Source organism: Mya arenaria, chromosome 2, assembly GCF_026914265.1.
Source record: "Mya arenaria isolate MELC-2E11 chromosome 2, ASM2691426v1".
In the NCBI taxonomy this organism is placed as follows: domain Eukaryota; kingdom Metazoa; phylum Mollusca; class Bivalvia; order Myida; family Myidae; genus Mya; species Mya arenaria.
The window spans coordinates 34,477,592-34,496,627 of NC_069123.1; the positions used below are offsets into that span (position 1 = coordinate 34,477,592).

Here is a 19,036-nt window from a genome sequence, read left to right on the forward strand (position 1 = left end):
CCGATATTAGTTTTATGTAAAGTATGCGAACCAAAAAAAAAAGAATATCATTCTTATAATAGTGAAACGTCAATCCTTCATTCAACTACAGATGCATCATAATTATAAAGATTGAAATGCCTACTATATTGCAGTAAAAAATGGAGTACCAGTTACTATAAATGATAAATCGCAAGCAAGCATACAATTAATGCTTCAGTTATAATTACTGTTCTTTATTTAGCAGATTTCATTCAAAAGCCATTTTTATTAATTTAAATCAGTACTGATTATAGGGTCAATATACTAGGTCGAACAGAGGTTCAAGTGTTGTTGAATCACTTGTTTGTTGCTCGAAAGAACTGTGCTGCACTGTTCCGTTTTAGCACTCTCATAGTTACAATGACATCCACGCGTTTTGTTAAAATATATCAAGTTATTAAGTCCCCATATATTTCTTTAACAAACGTATAACGTCTTGCACAATTTCCAAAACACCAAGAGGGATTAGTTCTTCGCCCCTCCCAATATGGGGGTTGTTCCTATCAAAATAATGCAACCAGTGTGATAGGCAGCGGACGTAAATACCCGTTTGCAATATGGACGAGTGTAAATTTATATCACATTCTCTTCGTAGAACTCTTCTGCAAAATGCCAGGTTTTATTTCATCTCATTTTAATTTAAAGCCTGAGTGAAATAAGATATCGCTCTAATAAATGGGTCACGTACGACTATTACAAGTTTGATATATGGCGATAACTGAACACCCTTGCTAATTCGTCTGTCTGGAGACATAAAGTATCTTGGAGTCTTCTTAATAGTGATCTCGTTGTCATATGTGGCTGGCAACTTTGATCTTAAAGGCAGGATAAAGGATACACAGAAACTTTTCCTATCCCTAGTGATAGGTATAAAACTACACTAATACTACCTCTCTCTATACATAAAATACAATTTGATACTTCACTTTTTTAACACCATTATAAATCATTTTATTTCCACATTTAAAGATATCATCAGTGCAAAGAAGTGAAGCAGAAGTCTGTTCAATTTAAACATTGTTCAATTAGAAAACTTAATTTTGGAAAACGAAAATCAATCGTAATACAGCATAACGAATACATCGATCTTCTCTTGTTCGACTTTTTATACTTGAAAAAAGAATATGTTGTGACGTCTAAAAATACATAATTTAAGATACTAAAACAACTTATTTCTTTGTGAATAAAACACGACTGCGCTTATTTTTCTAATTCATGAGAAACTCATGTACAGATGTTGCAGATTTGTACCGGTTATATCCGTACAACGTTTTGATCAGGGTTAAGGGCATTTATTTTAATTGATACAAAAAAAGAAAGAGAAGCAACAGTAAATTTGATTCCGCGCACATTTCGTTAAAGAAAATATTATAGGAATTCATTTAGAGCAGCAAGGTGTTATAATTGTTATAAAAAGAAACAATATCTCTATTGTTTCTGCCAATCTAATGTTATTCAAAACCTGTTCTATTGAATTTAGAATGACAAAACAATGCTCGACATATAGAGTACCCAGCACCTATTTTACAACAGATTATACACTTTACATTAATGTAGAAAGATAACAACAATAACACCATATGCTATATATTACAGTAAAAACGCTTTTAAAATTAGTTAAACTTTTATTTTGAGGCAAGGAAGCATTGCAATACGCATGGTTTAGTTAATGTTCTTTATATAGCACATTACATTCAAAAGTCTTGTGTATTAGTTTAAACAAATACTGATTATAGGGACGATAAAAGCAGTACAGACGTTTAAGTGTTGCTGAATCAGTTTGCACTTGGTTTCTTATTTTAGTTGCACCAAATATATCAAGTTCCTATCTATAATGAATACAACGATCTTCTCTTGCTAAACTTTCTAAACTTAAAAAAGATATATGTTGTGAGGTCTTAAAGCCAACACAATTAAAGATACTAAAATAGTTTATTTCGTTGTGAATAAGACACGGCTGCGCTTATTTTGCTAATGCATGGGAAATACATTTACAACCCCAAGGGACCACTCCGCTGCAAGATGATGCGAGCTTTTGTCAGTTCACGGGTATGATATGGTATTTTGCAGACCCTTATTAAATTATCTGGGATGAGGCCCTCATAATATTTGAGGTTGTTGTGGCAACGTTCATAGGCGTGCTGATACGTCAACGACAAAATGAACGAAACGCGGTATATTCATATGGGCAACTGCATGCCCATTATATGTGTTTTGAGTCTAGGGTGTTATGATCTATACTTGAATATTTTAACGTGCAAATATGTTCTATTTTGAGTTACAGTTCATTGGCGAAACTCATAAAGACAAATATCCCCGTAGGCATGAATGATTACAGCACTATTTCTGTTCAAAAAAGAGATACAAGAGAAATACAATGTACGTTAAAAAAGTCAGAAACTTAAATGCGAAGTTTAAGGTATTCCAATGGAGGTCTGGTTACACACTTTTCACGCCAATTAAACACCTTCCGAAGTCTCCTAATAGCTTTTTTAGCAATTACTACTTGGTATTTGTTTGCCAATCATGATCTGTTATTTAAATTTAATTGAGTTGTTGAGGTTTTTATTCCTACCGACACTGAGAGTTCTTTTCGAGAACGAAAACATTGGCTGCGACAAAAACTCGTCATTTCTTTGAATATCGACATATTTGAACTTTATATGTTGTGTTATTTAACTGAAATATCCACGCTTATGTCACAAATATACAAATATAAAGTGTTTGTTTTTTCTTTTCCAGAAAAAAACATGTGTAGGATTACCAAAACTAGATAAATATTCGGCTTCTTCAATCAAAATTAAGTCCATAATTAGAAATACATCTAAGCATCAGGGAGCATATAAGAGCTCGTTACTCCACCGCCATTGAACGTAAGCGCGTTTATATTTCTGGAAACAATTGACAATGAAGCTGTTGGTAAGGCATCAGTTTCAGATATCGGTAATATGACACCTTTTCTTCAGTGATATGTCGCAATGGAGAACTGCAGCAAATCGGGTTGTAATGCAATTCATTTATCGTAATTTTCCTTTTGTTTTTATTTTTGAAGTAGGAAATATTAGTTTAGAGCACAGTTGATATCTCTGTGATATTAACATAAACTTTCTTTCTTTTCCAATAAATGAATATAATTGTTCTACGTCAAATTTAAAATATACAGATCTGAATAAATGCAAAACATTATCATCAGTCCTTTTGTGTTCTTCTGGTTCTTAACTTATGTATAAAAGGATGGTGACAAATGTTGTTGTCAATACACTTCCTGTAACAGGCGATCTAAACATCACTTAATGAAAACAAAAAAAGAATCTTTCTTGTCTGAAGAGACTTGTAATTTCATATTTTATCGAAACATTACTTCAAAATTAATAACAAAATAGTCTTACTTTCATTTATTTTGATCAAACAAAATTACCGACTATAGTATTTCTGTGCGCGTGTTATCTTTTACCAGAGCATTCTTCTATCAATGTGCATCATATTGAAATACAAAATTGATGTTTTCAAAGTCTGAAACTTTTGTTAAGGGTTGTGTTCGTTAATCATGGCTTCAACCAGCATGGTGTCAATTATTTATCTCAAACATAACTTCCGTCGGATCATTGATCATTCTGAGTATTTTTCTCATACCTCAAGCCCTTAACAAGTGCAGTCGTTGTCTTGAACGATATATTCCTTATATCTATACCGAATTCAATAATATATAACAGTGAGATTTGTTAAAACAAACACTTTTTAACCTCCAAGAGCAAAATTTATCTATTCCAACTGTTTCGTTTACACCAGCTTACTGAAAGACGAATGCCAATTGACACAATTTAAATAACAGCAAATCAAATTAACTTCCATCGGTGGTTATTCTTGTAATGTTATTTATTATGCGTTTATTATTGAAACCGTTGCGATGTTCGTTAATCAATGTTCATTCTTGTAGTCGTTGTGATGGGAAATATATGTTATAATGTGCCGAGTTTCATTCAGGTACGTTGATTATGCTTGATATAGTTATATTTTCAAATAGGTAAGGTAAGGCAAGACAGAGCAGCCCAATGACTGACTTAACAATATACCCATGACAAAGTTACATACATCATGCAGTGTTTTCTTATGAAAAATAGTACGTTTGCATATTAAGCATAGTACGCCAAGATAACGTCGTTATTTCTTGTATTTCAAATGATGGTTGTCGGATAATTGATGTAAAAAAGCAGGACATTTCTATGACATCATCAAACTGCAATATATGCTTTTTTAAACTGCTATCAATGCAACTCAATGTACTTTTAACTCACTTTTAAACAAAAAAACTTACCTTAACCCAACCGAAATGAAATTTTACGGAAAAACGTTAAAATAAATGTGCCTCCGAGGTAAACCAATTTTTATCGCTCATTTCAGCAATAAAACCTTGATTCTCATATATTTGGGATCAGACTACATCACTATTTGTTTACCTTACCAATAAAACATTAGAACATTAAGTCACAAAGTTTATTTTAATGTCCCTTGTTTATTAACAAAAGTTTTGATGCGCCTAATAAAGGGTTTTATGACATAAAACACGTTTGGTAAGAACGAGCGTTACCAGGACTGAATTCATAATCATATAATTCCAATCGGCTACACCTCTTAAATTAACCTATGATAGGAGACATGTAACAGGATTGACGTGTCCTTGAGGACTTCACGTTGTGGTCAAGATTTATTGATTTAGCATCGTCTGATCTAACGAGTATCTGATTAATTGTTGTCGCAGAGATTAAGAATGCAACCATTTCAAAGAAATGTGTAATGGCTTCATTATTAACAATTTCAGTATTGTACGTATGCCCTTGGACAACAACATTTCACAATTGGTTTTTAACTTTTTGGTTAAAACATCCGCATGCGTTTGTATTAAACAAAATGACAGATTTTCCAATTAAGTGGGATCTATGCAAATGCGATCGTGGTTTGTACCAGGTGTTGACGTATAATATCTGAGCTAGAACGCGTAGTTATCAGAAGATATGCTTCATTTATTTGCACCTCGAAATACGCTTGTTATAATATTGATTGTTCTGCAAAAGTGGGTAATGCAAACCATTAGTAAAAAATCGACAATATGTAGTCATTTTACCCGTAAATACAACTTCCATCGAAACATTGATCATTCCAGGTATATTTGTTGAAGAGCAAAACTCATCTGGAACATGTCAAAGTAATTTTTTGTCTTGATCGACATGTCCCGTTTATCTAAACCGACTTCTACTAGGCATACACAAATATTCACAGTTTATTTATCGAGCGAAATGAAGACAACAGATCACAAGCAATGCTTTTACAGAAATTTCTAATTAAAAAATTGCACCAAAATAGCAAATCATGGAGAAGTTTTCAGCTGATGACTATTTAGTTTGCATCACCTTTACATCAGATGTCTGTGTGGCAATATGTTTTTAAAGGTGCCAAAGACGAGCAGTTTTAGACGGATTCGAAACAGTTTCACTTTTTGTCTTGCTAGTGTATTCTTATGGTATTTACATGCAACTGTCCTCTTGAAGTTCCATTTAAAATGAATAAGTAATTATTTAATTAGTATAAGTTAGTTCACAACAAATATCTGTTCAACTCAGCTACACATCTTAATCGTTGATTTTGGAATATTTGGAACAGTGTTGTGCACCAAGTAAAGCTCATTATGCTTTATATCTTGGTCAGGGCTAATAGTGTTGTGCACCGATCAAGGCTCATTATGTATAATATCTTGGTCAGAACTAACAGGGCTGAACACCAAAAAAGGCTCATTATGTAGTGTATCTTTGTCAGGGGCAACAGGGCTGTGCAGAAATAAAAAGCTCATTATGTTTTATATACTGGTCAGGGCTAACAAGGCTTAGCACCAGTCAAAGCTCATTATGTATTATATATTGGTAAGGGCTAACAGGGTTTTGCACCAATCAATGCTCATTATGTATTATATCTTGGTCAGAGCTATCAGGGTTGTGCACCAATCAAGGCTCATTATGTAGTATATTTTGGTCAGTCCTAACACGGCTGTGCACCAATCAAGGCTAATTATGTAGTATGTCTTGGTCAGGGCTAACAGGGCTATTCGCCAATCAAAGTCCATTTTGTTTTATATCTTTGTCAGGGCTAACAGGGCTGTGCAGCAATCAATGCTCATTATGTATTATATCTTGGTCAGAGCTAATAGGGCTGTGTACCAATCAAGGCTCATTATGTAGTATGTCTTGGTCAGGGCTAACAGGGCTATGCACCAATCAAAGTTCATTTTGTTTGATATCTTTGTCAGGGCTAACAGGGCTGTGCACCAATCAAGGCTCATTATGTAGTATATCTTGGTCAGAGCTAACAGGGCTTAGCACCAATCAAAGCTCATTATGTATTATATCTTGGTCAGAGCTAACAGGGTTGTGCACCAATCAAGGCTCATTATGTATTATATCTTGGTCAGTCCTAACACGGCTGTGCACCAATCAAGGCTCATTATGTATTAAATCTTGGTCAAGGCTAACAGGGCTGTGCACCAATCAAGGCTCATTATGTATTATATCTTGGTCACGGCTGACATATTTGTGCACTTACAAAAGTTCAACATGTATTATTTTATTGATTACTTTGACAAACAAACGAAACAATATCCCTTTATCTTTTTGGTGTTTGCGCCCGTTTGTTTCTAAAATACAACCAACCATGTTTTTATGTACTAAAGGTGAATGAACTGTGTTTTTGATTGTCAACAAGCAGCTCTTTTTGTGTTCATAAACTAGTGTCGTTTATCGGAAATCACTTACATGGCGACGTCATTACAGATCAAGCGATGTTCAATAGGTCATCATCTTAACCGAGACCAAGGTATTGACAATCATGTTGCTAACGATTTCCTTATCAGGTTCAACAAACATTCGCTACTTCGAATTTCAAAAAAATACGCTGAGAATGTGCTGAGGAACTAAACACAATGAATCTACCTTTATTGAAACGCACACGTCACGAATCCCGATTGAGGAAATGACTATCAAACCTATCATCAAAAATTAAATGTGCACATTTATAAAAAAACATATATATTTATATACACATTCTGCAAGCAAATTGTTATTGATTGATATATATGTTAAAGTTCAATGGGTCCGGGATGATATGCTAGTAAACGGTGTTTCGTACAGTTGGAATAACAATTGTGATACTGGAAAACGGACAAAGTCAATTCGAACAATATCTTGAAACTGGTTCATGTTGCAACAAGGTTTGAAAGGAATAAAAACATGAGGTTTAAAAGCGGACCAAGTCAATGCGGTCATTTAAAGTAAGTAATGGCTCATAACTCCGGCGTACCTGTACTAATTTGTTTTTGATTATGTTGCCTTGAACTGGATTTTAGCATTGCTGAAATAATTGTCAGTCTTATTTAAACTGATAAAGAATTAACTATCTAGCACCATTTCATAGTTTGTCAGAGATAGAGAAATACGGGATTTTAATTGTTTTCATATTAAGTGTAGACATATGATAATAACACTACGTTAATCTCTCTCCGTGACCTGTACTGCCAACAAAGTTTTTGGATATATATTTATATTTACAAATGTTTAATTTTAGTAATCAAACTTTTATTTTATTTCAAACCAGTGTTAATGTCAATGAATTGTGTAATGTCAATGTGTCATTCAAATTGCCTGGAGAAACAAATGTTTATAAGTGGTGTGTGCTTCACGGGTTCTGCAGTGTATAAAATAAAAACGTTTTGCGTATAAGCACTATCATTAGCCACCATTTTGACCCTTGTGGACAGAATGTATCATAATGCATAATAGAATAGAATTAGAATTAAATTAAACGTATTTAAATACCACCGGGTCCTTGTTCATAAACATCTGTAGTCAGAGATTAAGAGCCAGGCTGTCGAAACTGAATTCTTTAATGTTTTAAATATCTATAATTTGACTAATTTACACACCAGATTTGTGCCCGATTGCAGAAAAAAATATTTGAGTCGGATACAGTATTTAGCTTTGCTGCTGAAGTAGCACTTCATAAGAAATGAAGAATTTGCGTGTCTGGGTCTCATCCAAAACTCAGGGTGTTAGTGAATACAGGCCCATCATAAATTATCCGTAAAACTCGGTCAAAGGCCATTGCAGCAATAATTTACACACTGTTAAATTAAACAGTGAAAACGGTGAGAGTTTTGATTCTCGCCCAATCTGCATGCTATCTCGTTCATCTAGACAATGACTTGTCTTTATACGTCGGTATTTTCCTATCAGTGATTACATACACGTCATACAATGCTAGACAATTCAATTCCACTGTAATAGCTCTGGAGCCAATATTGACTTATAAGAAGGCTACTATCATAACAGGAAACAAGAAATGTTGCAAATTTCTTATGGTTATTTCCGCACAACATTTGATTGGTGTCTGAGAGGCTTACATTCTTTTCGGTATCATTTTTTTTTATCTTTTGATTGATACCAAATATGAAAGAAAAGCAACAATAAGTGTAATTAAGCTCACTATTACACACGCAGAAACTATTATAGGAAAAAAATTAAAGTAGCACAGTGTAAAATTATTATATAAAGAATTGATATCCCTAGAGTATCTGTCAATATCACTTTATTCGAAACATGTTCCATTGAATTCGGAATTAAAAAAATGCCTAATACATTAAAAAATATGCTGCAACTATATTACACAAGGTTTTGCACTTAACGGTAATATATAGAAATAACATACATAATGCTATATTTAATCCCTTATATATATTGCAGTGAAAAAAAAAACCTGTTAAAATAAGTTATACTTTAATTTAGAGGCAAAAAAGCATTGCAATACACATGGTGTGTTAGGTTAATGCTCTTTTTTAAGCTCATTCCATTCGAAAGTCTTGTTTATTAGTTTAAACAAATACTGATTATAGGGACGATAAAAGTCGTACAGACGTTTAAGTGTTGTTGAATCAGTTTGTACGTGGTTTCTTCCTTTAGTTGCACCAAAACACTTTGTTGTATTGTTCCGTTTCAACATCCTTATGCAAGGAAATCCACGCGTTTTGTTGAAATATATCAAGTTTCCATCTATCTCTCTTTGAACACCTATAAAGTCTTGTACGGCTTCTAAAACACCAAGAGGATTGGCTATAAGATCCTCACCACTCACAATGTGGATGTTGCTTCTACCAAAATACTGGAACCAATTTGTGAGGTAGCGAACGTAAATACCCGTTTTAACCACTGATGAATGCATATTGATGTCACCATCTCTACGTAGAACTCTCCTACGAAAGGTCAGGTTGGATTTCACCTCATTTTTACTTACTGCCTGAGTGAAGTCAGACATTGCTCTGATGACGGGGTCACGTATAACTACTACAAGTTTGACATTTGGTGACATATTGTATATTTTTTCTGGCACATCTTGAGACACGAAGTACCGTGGAGTCTTCTCAATGGTGATCTCGTGGTCGTTCGTTGCTGGCATCATTGATCTGAAAGACAGGATTTTGATGTACAGAAACTCTCATTCTACCTTTTGTTAGTTAACAACGTATAAACTCCAACAAACATCCCGTATGTTCTAGTAAATATACGAGGTCCATTGCAAAAATATTTTCACAATTTACATAAAAAGTACAGGTCCAGAACATGTTTATAAGAGCGTACATATACATAAGCCGACGAAATATATCTAGTTATATTTTAAAGCTGAGGTTGTTTGAATTTGTGCAAAAGACCAGTGTATATCTTCGAAATCAATATTGTAATGGTCTTTAGTTATAAATCAGATTTAGAATACAAAGTTAAAAATGTCTTTACAACTTAACCATTGCAAAGTTATAGCCAGCATGCAGTTACTTTTTTTTTTAAAGGAGTATGGTTGTGTATTAGCACTGCTTGCTGATATTGTGCCACCCCCCCATTTTAATGTCATCAATTTCTGTTCCACACTCCAAGAATAAAGACTTGAGTCTTAGAAATTTAGTACAGACCAACATTACAAAGTGCATGATACAGTCACAATGTTTCGTAACTTTACACGCACATGTTAAAGTACTGAAACATTTACATACAACCCAAATTTATACGATGTGCTACGTTTTAGCATTTTATTATTAAAACATTAAAATGCTAAGAAGTCAACATTCTAAATGGAAGTGTTTTTTTTTTGGATTACCTTTAAAAAAATACCTTAAGGCTTAATTCATATAATAACCAAATAGTATGAGGCAACGTCGAAAACCTATGGTTCTGTTCAATAGTATTCACCTTATGCAAATTGCATTCAATTAAACGGAAGAACAAGACTATCATAAGAATGAGAAAACGTCAAAAACCTATGGAAGAAATCTACGTACCTTTTAAATGATCCACGTACTTTGTTCGTTACTACATACTGTTGAATTCTCACACCATCAAACAGAGTATTTGATATATATATACAAAGTTTAAAACTGACGTCGGTAAGTTTAGTACATGTGTGTAGTAAAACATTTTCAAGACAAACCATTTTAACGTCTTGTATTTAGAGATCTGTTTGAAATAGTTATGATGCTAATACGGAATTAAATTCATCGACTATTCTCCCTAGACAATACTATTTTAGATAACAGAAATTATGGTCTCATTTTTAACACCTACACGAATTTTCTGTTGCGGTTGCAAGACGACTACGACCATTGCTTTATTCAATTGAATTCCATTAAGAGTCAAATTTTACCGTTGCAAGATGATGCATTATCTTGACGTTTCACGCAGATTGTATGGTGTGCTGAAAACCCATATACTTACCATTTGAAGTTGCTATGGTGATGCATTTTATCATGATTTGAGAGAGGTTTAAACAGATTTGATTAACGACGGGTGATCTTCTTATTTACTTAGATCTATATTTTGTGATTTTTAATTCAAAGTAATATGGCCTATGCTTGAATATCAGACTGTGCAAATGTCTTTTATTTCGCACCACAATTCGATGGCTAATCTATGTAAGACATATATAACAACATACATTTCAATGATAGCAATAGTGAGAGACTTGTAATGTCACGATAACAAACTTAAGAGATTTCAATAGGTATATGTATGGACGGTTAACATTGTCAATTTGTTTTACATTCAACAACGCTGCGCAAGTATATCGCGTAGTAATTTCAATTTAGCAATTAAACCTCAGGGCCTTACTCTTAGGAATCTTAATTATTTATGCAATAAAACACTTAACTGGGAATCAGTTTGAACCAGTAAGCAATACAAAATTCATGTCAAAACATTACAATTAATTAATAACAGCATAATTTAGTTTAGAAAATATTTCTATTGATGTCTCGTCATACATGCGAGAATGTTTTAGATGAAAAATGTTCCAAGGATTCATTTAATAAAGACAAAAAATAAAAAAGACAGTACCTGTACCAGTCAAGTCCACGGTGGTAGTTTCTGTCAAAAAAATGCGGCTCTGGCCCGGGGGCTTTTATCAAAGGGTGAAGTTTTAGGTATTCCAAGAGAGCCCTGGTTCCACACTTTTTCACACCGATAATTATAACCTTAGGAATCTTCCTTATGGCTTCGATTAGCGGCTTACTACTCAGGCTTTTAACTAATAATGATCTGTTATTGAATTTTAATGTGTTTATAGTTTGATTTATTGAAGTCTCTGTTTGTTCTGACAAAGAGAGTTTTCTCCGAGACAGAACATATTGGCTCTGTCTCGAACTCGTCATTTCGTTGAATATCGATGTATCTTGCACTGATTTTGTTGTGTTTTTTAATAGAAATATCCACGTTAATATCATAAAAATACAAACATAAAGTATATTCACTTCTCGACGAGTTACCATATCTATGAATTTAAGAACTAGATAACTATATTCGTGTTTTCAATTTGAATTAAGTTCATAATTAGTAAAACATTTTATCAGAAGTAAGGATTTAAGATCCCACTACTCCACCGCTTCTGATATGTAAATGCAGTTATTTTCTTCGAAACAATTGTTAATGAAGCTGTTTGTGCGGCAAGTGAGAGCCACTGCTCATACGTAGGCATCAGTATTGGACATCGGCAGTTCAACATCTCGTCTCCAATGTCGCTATGTATTGGCAAAAACACCTGCAACATATTGGGTGGGTAGTAATACAACTCATAGATCGGCCTTTCTTTTTAAAGCGTCGACTCTGTTTGCCGTAATTATTAAAGAATGAATTATTAATTTTGAATATAATTGATATTTGTGTGATATTAACGTAAAATAGTCTGACCTGAATATCGATGAAACATTTACATCGGAATAATGTTGGTTTGGTATGGTAAATGTTCTTGTCAATAAAATATCTGTTACAAAGAATCTAAACATCACCTAATGAATGCAACAAAGAATGCAGAGGTACCTTCAAGTCTGCTGGGACTTCTGATTTAACACAATATCGGTGTTTATAGCCTTTGATTGAGCAGCAGAAACAGCGCTGTTAAAGAGCAATGTCCATTTTGTGGTAATGATTTCCGATATGTGACACTGATGAGTGACTAGAATGATAGGATAGCAATACAGAGGCTCTTAGAAATACATTTAAATGTAGATAGTTAGATAATCCATCATTCCACTTGTCTTATAATATATTTTAGCTCGTCTATTTCTAGGAGACGGCGACGGTGGTGTCGTTGTCATCAATCAATTATTCAAACATTTAATCTTCCAAGTTGCTGTGCATGTATTGAAACCATACATTGAGGGCCAAACCTTTGATAAAGTTAGCAATGTTGTTAACATCATTGTTATTAACTTTCAATTCTTTACTGCTTTGGGTGTTTAATGGATACACTTGTGATCTGTAGTGTTCCTTACAAGATTTGAAACAACGGTTTTAGCTGTTCTTGTTTTTTTCAATATTTAGCACGTCATCAAACATTGAACTTTTTAAAGTTAACAATGATGTCGGTAATTAAGCTGTCTTCTTAAACACAGTTCTAAACAATCAGCCTGAGTGTAACTTGAAAAATGGCACTATGTTTTTACTGATAACGCAAAATAAAGAACAGTTCATTTTGCCATTTACAACCGACATAATTTTTTCTGCAAAATGATTACATATATTATATGAGATTGTTTCTGTTGGTATGCAACATTAAGAACTGAAATGTCAGCAATGTTAACCAACATATCGTTAACATTTTGACTAAGAAAAGCCATATTAGAAGAAGCAGAATAATTCTTGCTGAACAAACATTACTTGTTGTCGTAGAAAACACGCTTTTGGTGTAACGGTTTCGCTTCATCCGAAAATATATAGAGAGTTTGATAACTGTGCTTAATTCAGACAACGCGCTGAAGAAACGAACTTGTTTATTGTTGTAGCTGTTTATAAAACCACGGTCTTCTGGGCAATATATTTTTTTAAAACATGCACACATTTGCATTTAATTCATTCGTCTGCGATTTCTCCCAAGAAAAGATGCAAGCTGCGCTGTTGTGTTTTCGATTTCGTGCCAGTTGCTAAAGATTATCACAAAGAAACAAGCGTGTTGTGACAATAATGTTTCATTCTTTTTGTTAAGTAACACCTCAATGGAGCTCATTTCTTTAACATTGGCACTAGCCAACTTTTAATGAACCTGTTAAGGAAATCGTGAAACCTTGTTACAACCTTGATTGCCGTTAGAGGCTTTTGATTTCGCAAAACAGCATTCACTTGTGGTATTCTTCTAAGTAATTCCGTTCGATAAACGACTCTAACATGTGATACAAACGGACTCTCAAATGCTCCTGTGAATAACAAACAACGCGTACCGATCAATTCATGTCCTTTGGTTACTGCTTGTTGACACTCACTCATAAAAGTTCCAAGGCAAAAGACAAATATGCCATTTCTGAATAGTAGACTAAATTATTTGACAATACAGAGCAAGATTCAATCAGAAAGAATACAAAGTGAACATATATGTAATCCTTGACATGAATCACTCATATAATGAATATATTTAGTAATTTGTATTATTATATAATCGCATATAATGCTTATGCATTCTAAGTATATTTTGTCAAGGATTACATATATGTTCACTTTGTATAAGCATTATATGCGATTATATAATAATACAAATTACTAAATATATACATTATATGAGTGATTCATAAGCCAATGTCGTCCATAAATATATAAATTTTTAGATGAACATTCAGATTAATATAAGACGGGTTCCATGGTATATAATGTTAGCAAAAATGATACTCGTAGAAAAAATTAAAAAGGGTTTCGAATTATTATCAATGTTATATTTGTTTTCATCATCTATTTTCGAATAGTTTTTGTGTAGTTAAAACAACAACACTTCAACAAACATATTCAGATGCACATCCTAGTTTTAAACAAAATAATTATATTCATGATTTAGTACAGAGCAGCAGTTTTATTTCACAGAACTTTTCATGATATTAAGTAAAACGGTATATTATTTTTAGTGTTCTACTCTCAATCGCGTAAGAATTTTAGTGTTCAAATATTTATAAAACAAATGACGGGTAAAGGTTATCACAAATCAGCATTTTATTCATTTTCAAGCTTTCGTGGTCACCATCCGTCGATATGTCGATGGTCTTCCATGTATGTCGATATGAGTATGCGTCTTGTTTATTATAAAAGAGAGATTATAGAAGACAAACATCTCAAATTCAGCTCCACCTTTGTTATCATGAAGATCTGGGACAGGGTCGTGGTCCAATTAAAACTCATTCGGTATGTTATCTTGTTCGAGTTATCGTGACATATATGTAAGCTTATATTCCTATCGTTTTGGCGCATGCAATCCGTTTGCAACACAAATACAACCAACTATGTTTGCATGGTCTGGAACTTAAAGTAAAATTTGCTAATTTGCAAAGAGTATTTTTTTTATTCTAACCAGTCTTTAATCAAAACCTTTTATCGACAATCATCCTAATACATTGCTTCTTCATTTAAAAAGAAGGGAATATCAAAATTTTGTTATGTTAAGCGAGATCAAAGCCTTTAATGGCAATCAAGTCGCTAACAAGATTTTACGTTTTTGAAAGGTTCATTAGAAATTGGCTTTTGAAATTGCTCAAAGAGCCATGAACTGCAAAAAGAGTTAAAGACTGAACAATACGAATCAGGCAGCAATATTTCTTGTTTATAGGCCTTATATGAGTCTCCATTATATTGATTGAGCATCACACGTATCAATGAAATAATATATATATATATATATATATATATATATATATATATATATATATATATATATATATATATATATATATATATATATATATATATATATATATATATATATATGTGTACATATGTGCCAATAAACGATGTTAAATAAAATTGAATTGTCGCATTAATCAAAGTAAGCGTTATAAAATAGCATTTAACCTGGTCATTCAATACGGTAAAGATTGGATGAAAACTAAAAAATGAAAGAAGAGGTTAGAACGCAGACAAAGACAATATGGTCATATATACAAGTAAAGCGCCATAACTCTGAAGAAGCTCGGCCCATCAGGTCTCGTGAATTTTAGTTTGAACTAACTTTCTTTATGTACTGCTGAAAATAATGACAATGACTTCCAAAGTCAAATTTTAGATAAAATGAAAACGGGTAGAATACCTAGTATTTTGTTTACAGCTGGCACTTAGGGCTGGAGAAACAAGAATTTTAATTGTATATAAAATCAATGTTCATATAATAGTTATATCAATATATGTCTTTCACCATCCCTGGCCGATACCTCCGTCTATGTTTGTGTTTTGTAAGTTAAGAAAACGTTAGTCGGAAGCAAATGAATCTTATAAATGCGTAACGTCAGTAATGCAAGCAAAAACAGTTTATTTGTAGAGTTTGCATATTTTAAGATTTTCGTTTTCAGAACATTGGTTAAACAGTGTGTGCAATAAATATAAGTGCGTCCAGACGTTAAATACGGCAAGATATATGATGTCATGGAGGATAGGAAACTTAAGTGGCTTATTGAATAATCTACTTGATGTATTCCAATATTGCTTTACTAATTGTTTTCGATATCGATATCAATTAAATGGACGCAAAGATACATCCGGGGTCCATATCTGATGGGGTTTTGACCTTTTGGAGAAAAGAAAATTATACATTATTCTGGAGTTATGTAACCCGCTTCATAATGCAATTCAATCTGTTGTCAATATGTCTCGCGATTACAACTTCCGTGGAATCATTGATCATTCCGAATAAATCTGCTCGTATGCAAATCTCTCATAGACTGTGTGAATGCATTCTTTGTCTTGAACGGTATGTTCCGGATATCTAAACCGGGTGCAATAAGGCATAAATAAATATTCACAGTTTATTTTGAATTGACTATAAGATAACAGTCATTAAACATTCTATGTTATTACTTCATTCCCATCAAAGATTTATCGAATACCAACTCTGTACCAATTGTGCAATACTATTGTATTTCTAATGTACAGTTTATTTTTTGCATCTGTTTGCTTACATAAAATGCATTAAATCCGTTTACTTTATCACTTCAGAGTCCGGCCTGAGTCCAGAGGATATACATATATATCATTGTAGACTTCCATCGGAGACCTGGTCCAGATTTCTAGATAAATCTGTTCTTAAACAAATCTCTTATGGACTGTTTCAATGCATTATTTCTCTTGTTCCGATACGTTCCGGATATCTAAACATTGTTCTATAAGGCAAACCTAAACAATTAATTATAATTGATGTAGTTTATTTTTAATTTGCATTTATCAAAATCAATACTAGCACGGAGACCTTATCGAAAATGTATCCTGCAACTGTAATGGTCAGTCACTAATCTTTCTTAATATTTGTATTTAGAAAAAAAATGTATTTAGTAAATTTACAGCGTTCTGAATACTAAATATGTAATAGGTTTCATTATGATAAATATTCCCATGATAGCAGAAATGCTTATTTTACTAAACTTATTATAGATAATAAACGTAACAAAGTGCAAATCATTGTATATACCATTAATATTAGACGAAACAATAGATAGCCTTAGCCGATAATTATGTACTTGTATATAGAAGGTTTATAGTATTTCCTTAAACATGTACTGAAAACATGTGTGATACTGTCAAGAGGAGTGCAAAAGAAAATTACTAACACGAGATACTCACGTTTAATTGTACCTTGTTCACACGTTGAAACCACGTTTAAACCTTAATCTTTTGAAATTTAAATATTTATCTAGCAATGTCTGGCCTCAATTCATAACATTTATGTTTCTTTTCATATAATGTAAAAGGCCACTGTAACAGGTGAATTATAGATTGTTATGTTTCATTATTCATAATACAGACACAACTATTTTATATTAAAATAATACAACCATAACGTTACATTGAATACAACATTGACGTTACACAATTATTTGATCGATTTATATTTGACACTGGTTTCCAACGAAAGTATTTTTACATAACACTAACAATGGTTAACTATCGCTAAATGATGATGAATAAGGAATATGATAAAGTAATAATGTTTACAGTTTTTATGTATATAAATATTTTCAAAAACAAGTTTTGCTCAACCTCGGACGGAAACTCCACTCCTGCTCCACCCCTGGATGATTGATACTTCACTTCCGCTCAACCCATGATCCACCTCCGACCTTTACTCCCTTCCCTGTTCTACCCATTTCCGCCCCTGGCTGATGACCCATCCCTAGTCCACAGACAACAAAACCCAAATATGCAAACAAGTACCTAACCCCTTGTTAACAATGCATGTGTTTAAAAAACCGGAATAGCTAATGATTACTAAACCTGTTTAGAAAATCGCAAAAGCTTGTTAGCAAGTTATTTATTGTGGTTGCATTTGATCGCCTCTTCTCTGAATAAAGATTTGAAAAAAAAACAATGAGAGTAATCATCTCTGTAATGAAGGTGCGATGTAAGTGCAGATTTCTGATAAACGGCACTAATGATTGCTTTAGTAATACTATACTTAAACTCTGAGAGGTGCTTGAGGGAAACATAAATATATGACGCCTCGTAATAAAGATCACAGTTGAGAAGCAATGTTCTAAACCTTTTATTTTGCGCATTAAACGTTCACTCAACATCAGTTTTTAAGTTAATGTGCATTTATCGGTACTAGTTATTTGATTGTGTCAACTACTATGAAAATGTTGCCAATTTTTTCACCAATTTAACTAGCAATTCCAATAATACAATATAAATACAGGGACAAGCCGTAAAGTCAAAACATAAAAAATATAAAAACCCTGTTCTGCACAAGGCAAGGGCCAATGAGCAAAGGACAGTTTATCCGAGGAATATGTCTGAATTGCTAATCTTTGCAAGTATTGAACGCTATTCTCTAAGTTCAACTTCAAAACAAGATTTAGTTTTTATACAAACACCGCGAACTAACTATTTCATGGATTCTTTTTCGTACTACAGTATGAAGGTTTGGAATACTATTCCCGATGAAATACGAAATGCAAAAAAGTTAAACACATTTAAGCATAAATACAAAGTGCACCTCTTGAAATGTGCATATAATTAGTTACAAAAAGGTATGTCATATTTTCATTATCTTAAAGATTGAAATAACTGTTATCTTATAAATTGTTATGTTAATTAAACATGATTTGTATAGAATAATTATATTCAAAACATAAATATTTCTTATATACGAATGTATAAGTGCGATGCAGATGTTTTATGATTTACCAGTTGCATTTTGTTTTTGTTTGTTTGTTTTTCTTCATAAAAGGCCACATTGTAAATAGGATGTTTTTATGGGTGAACCTGAAATTATAACATAATGTGTATATACCTTCTCTAAATAAAGATATTATTATTATTATTATTATTATTATTATTATTATTATTATTATTATCTTTACTTACGCAAATACATTCACCACAAATCAGACCACCCACGCATTAATATAGCTTTACCGATAAATGATGCTTTCACCAACATTAAGCATAATATATATAACACTGTGTAGTACTCTGTT

The 19,036-nt window shown here is 32.8% G+C and overlaps 1 protein-coding gene across 1 annotated transcript; it reads right to left on the minus strand.

Annotated features, from left to right (window-relative positions):
• Positions 1-8,883: 8,883 nt before the first annotated feature.
• Positions 8,884-17,728, minus strand: LOC128214385 (heparan sulfate glucosamine 3-O-sulfotransferase 2-like). Its single transcript, XM_052920830.1, has 2 exons — positions 17,649-17,728; positions 8,884-9,520 (listed from the first exon to the last, which is right to left on the minus strand). Exons 1-2 carry the CDS (start codon positions 17,726-17,728, stop codon positions 8,884-8,886), a joined length of 717 nt encoding a protein of 238 aa, XP_052776790.1.
• Between the last annotated feature and the right edge of the window lie 1,308 nt (positions 17,729-19,036).

Excerpts from the sequence above, each read along its gene's own strand:
- LOC128214385 (XM_052920830.1), bottom strand. The coding sequence starts at position 17,728 with ATGGGTCATCAGCCAGGGGCGGAAATGGGTAGAACAGGGAAGGGAGTA. Across the intron at positions 9,521-17,648 it reads GGATCATGGGTTGAGCGGAA|ATCAATGATGCCAGCAACGA; the intron begins GTGAAGTATCAA and ends CCTGTCTTTCAG.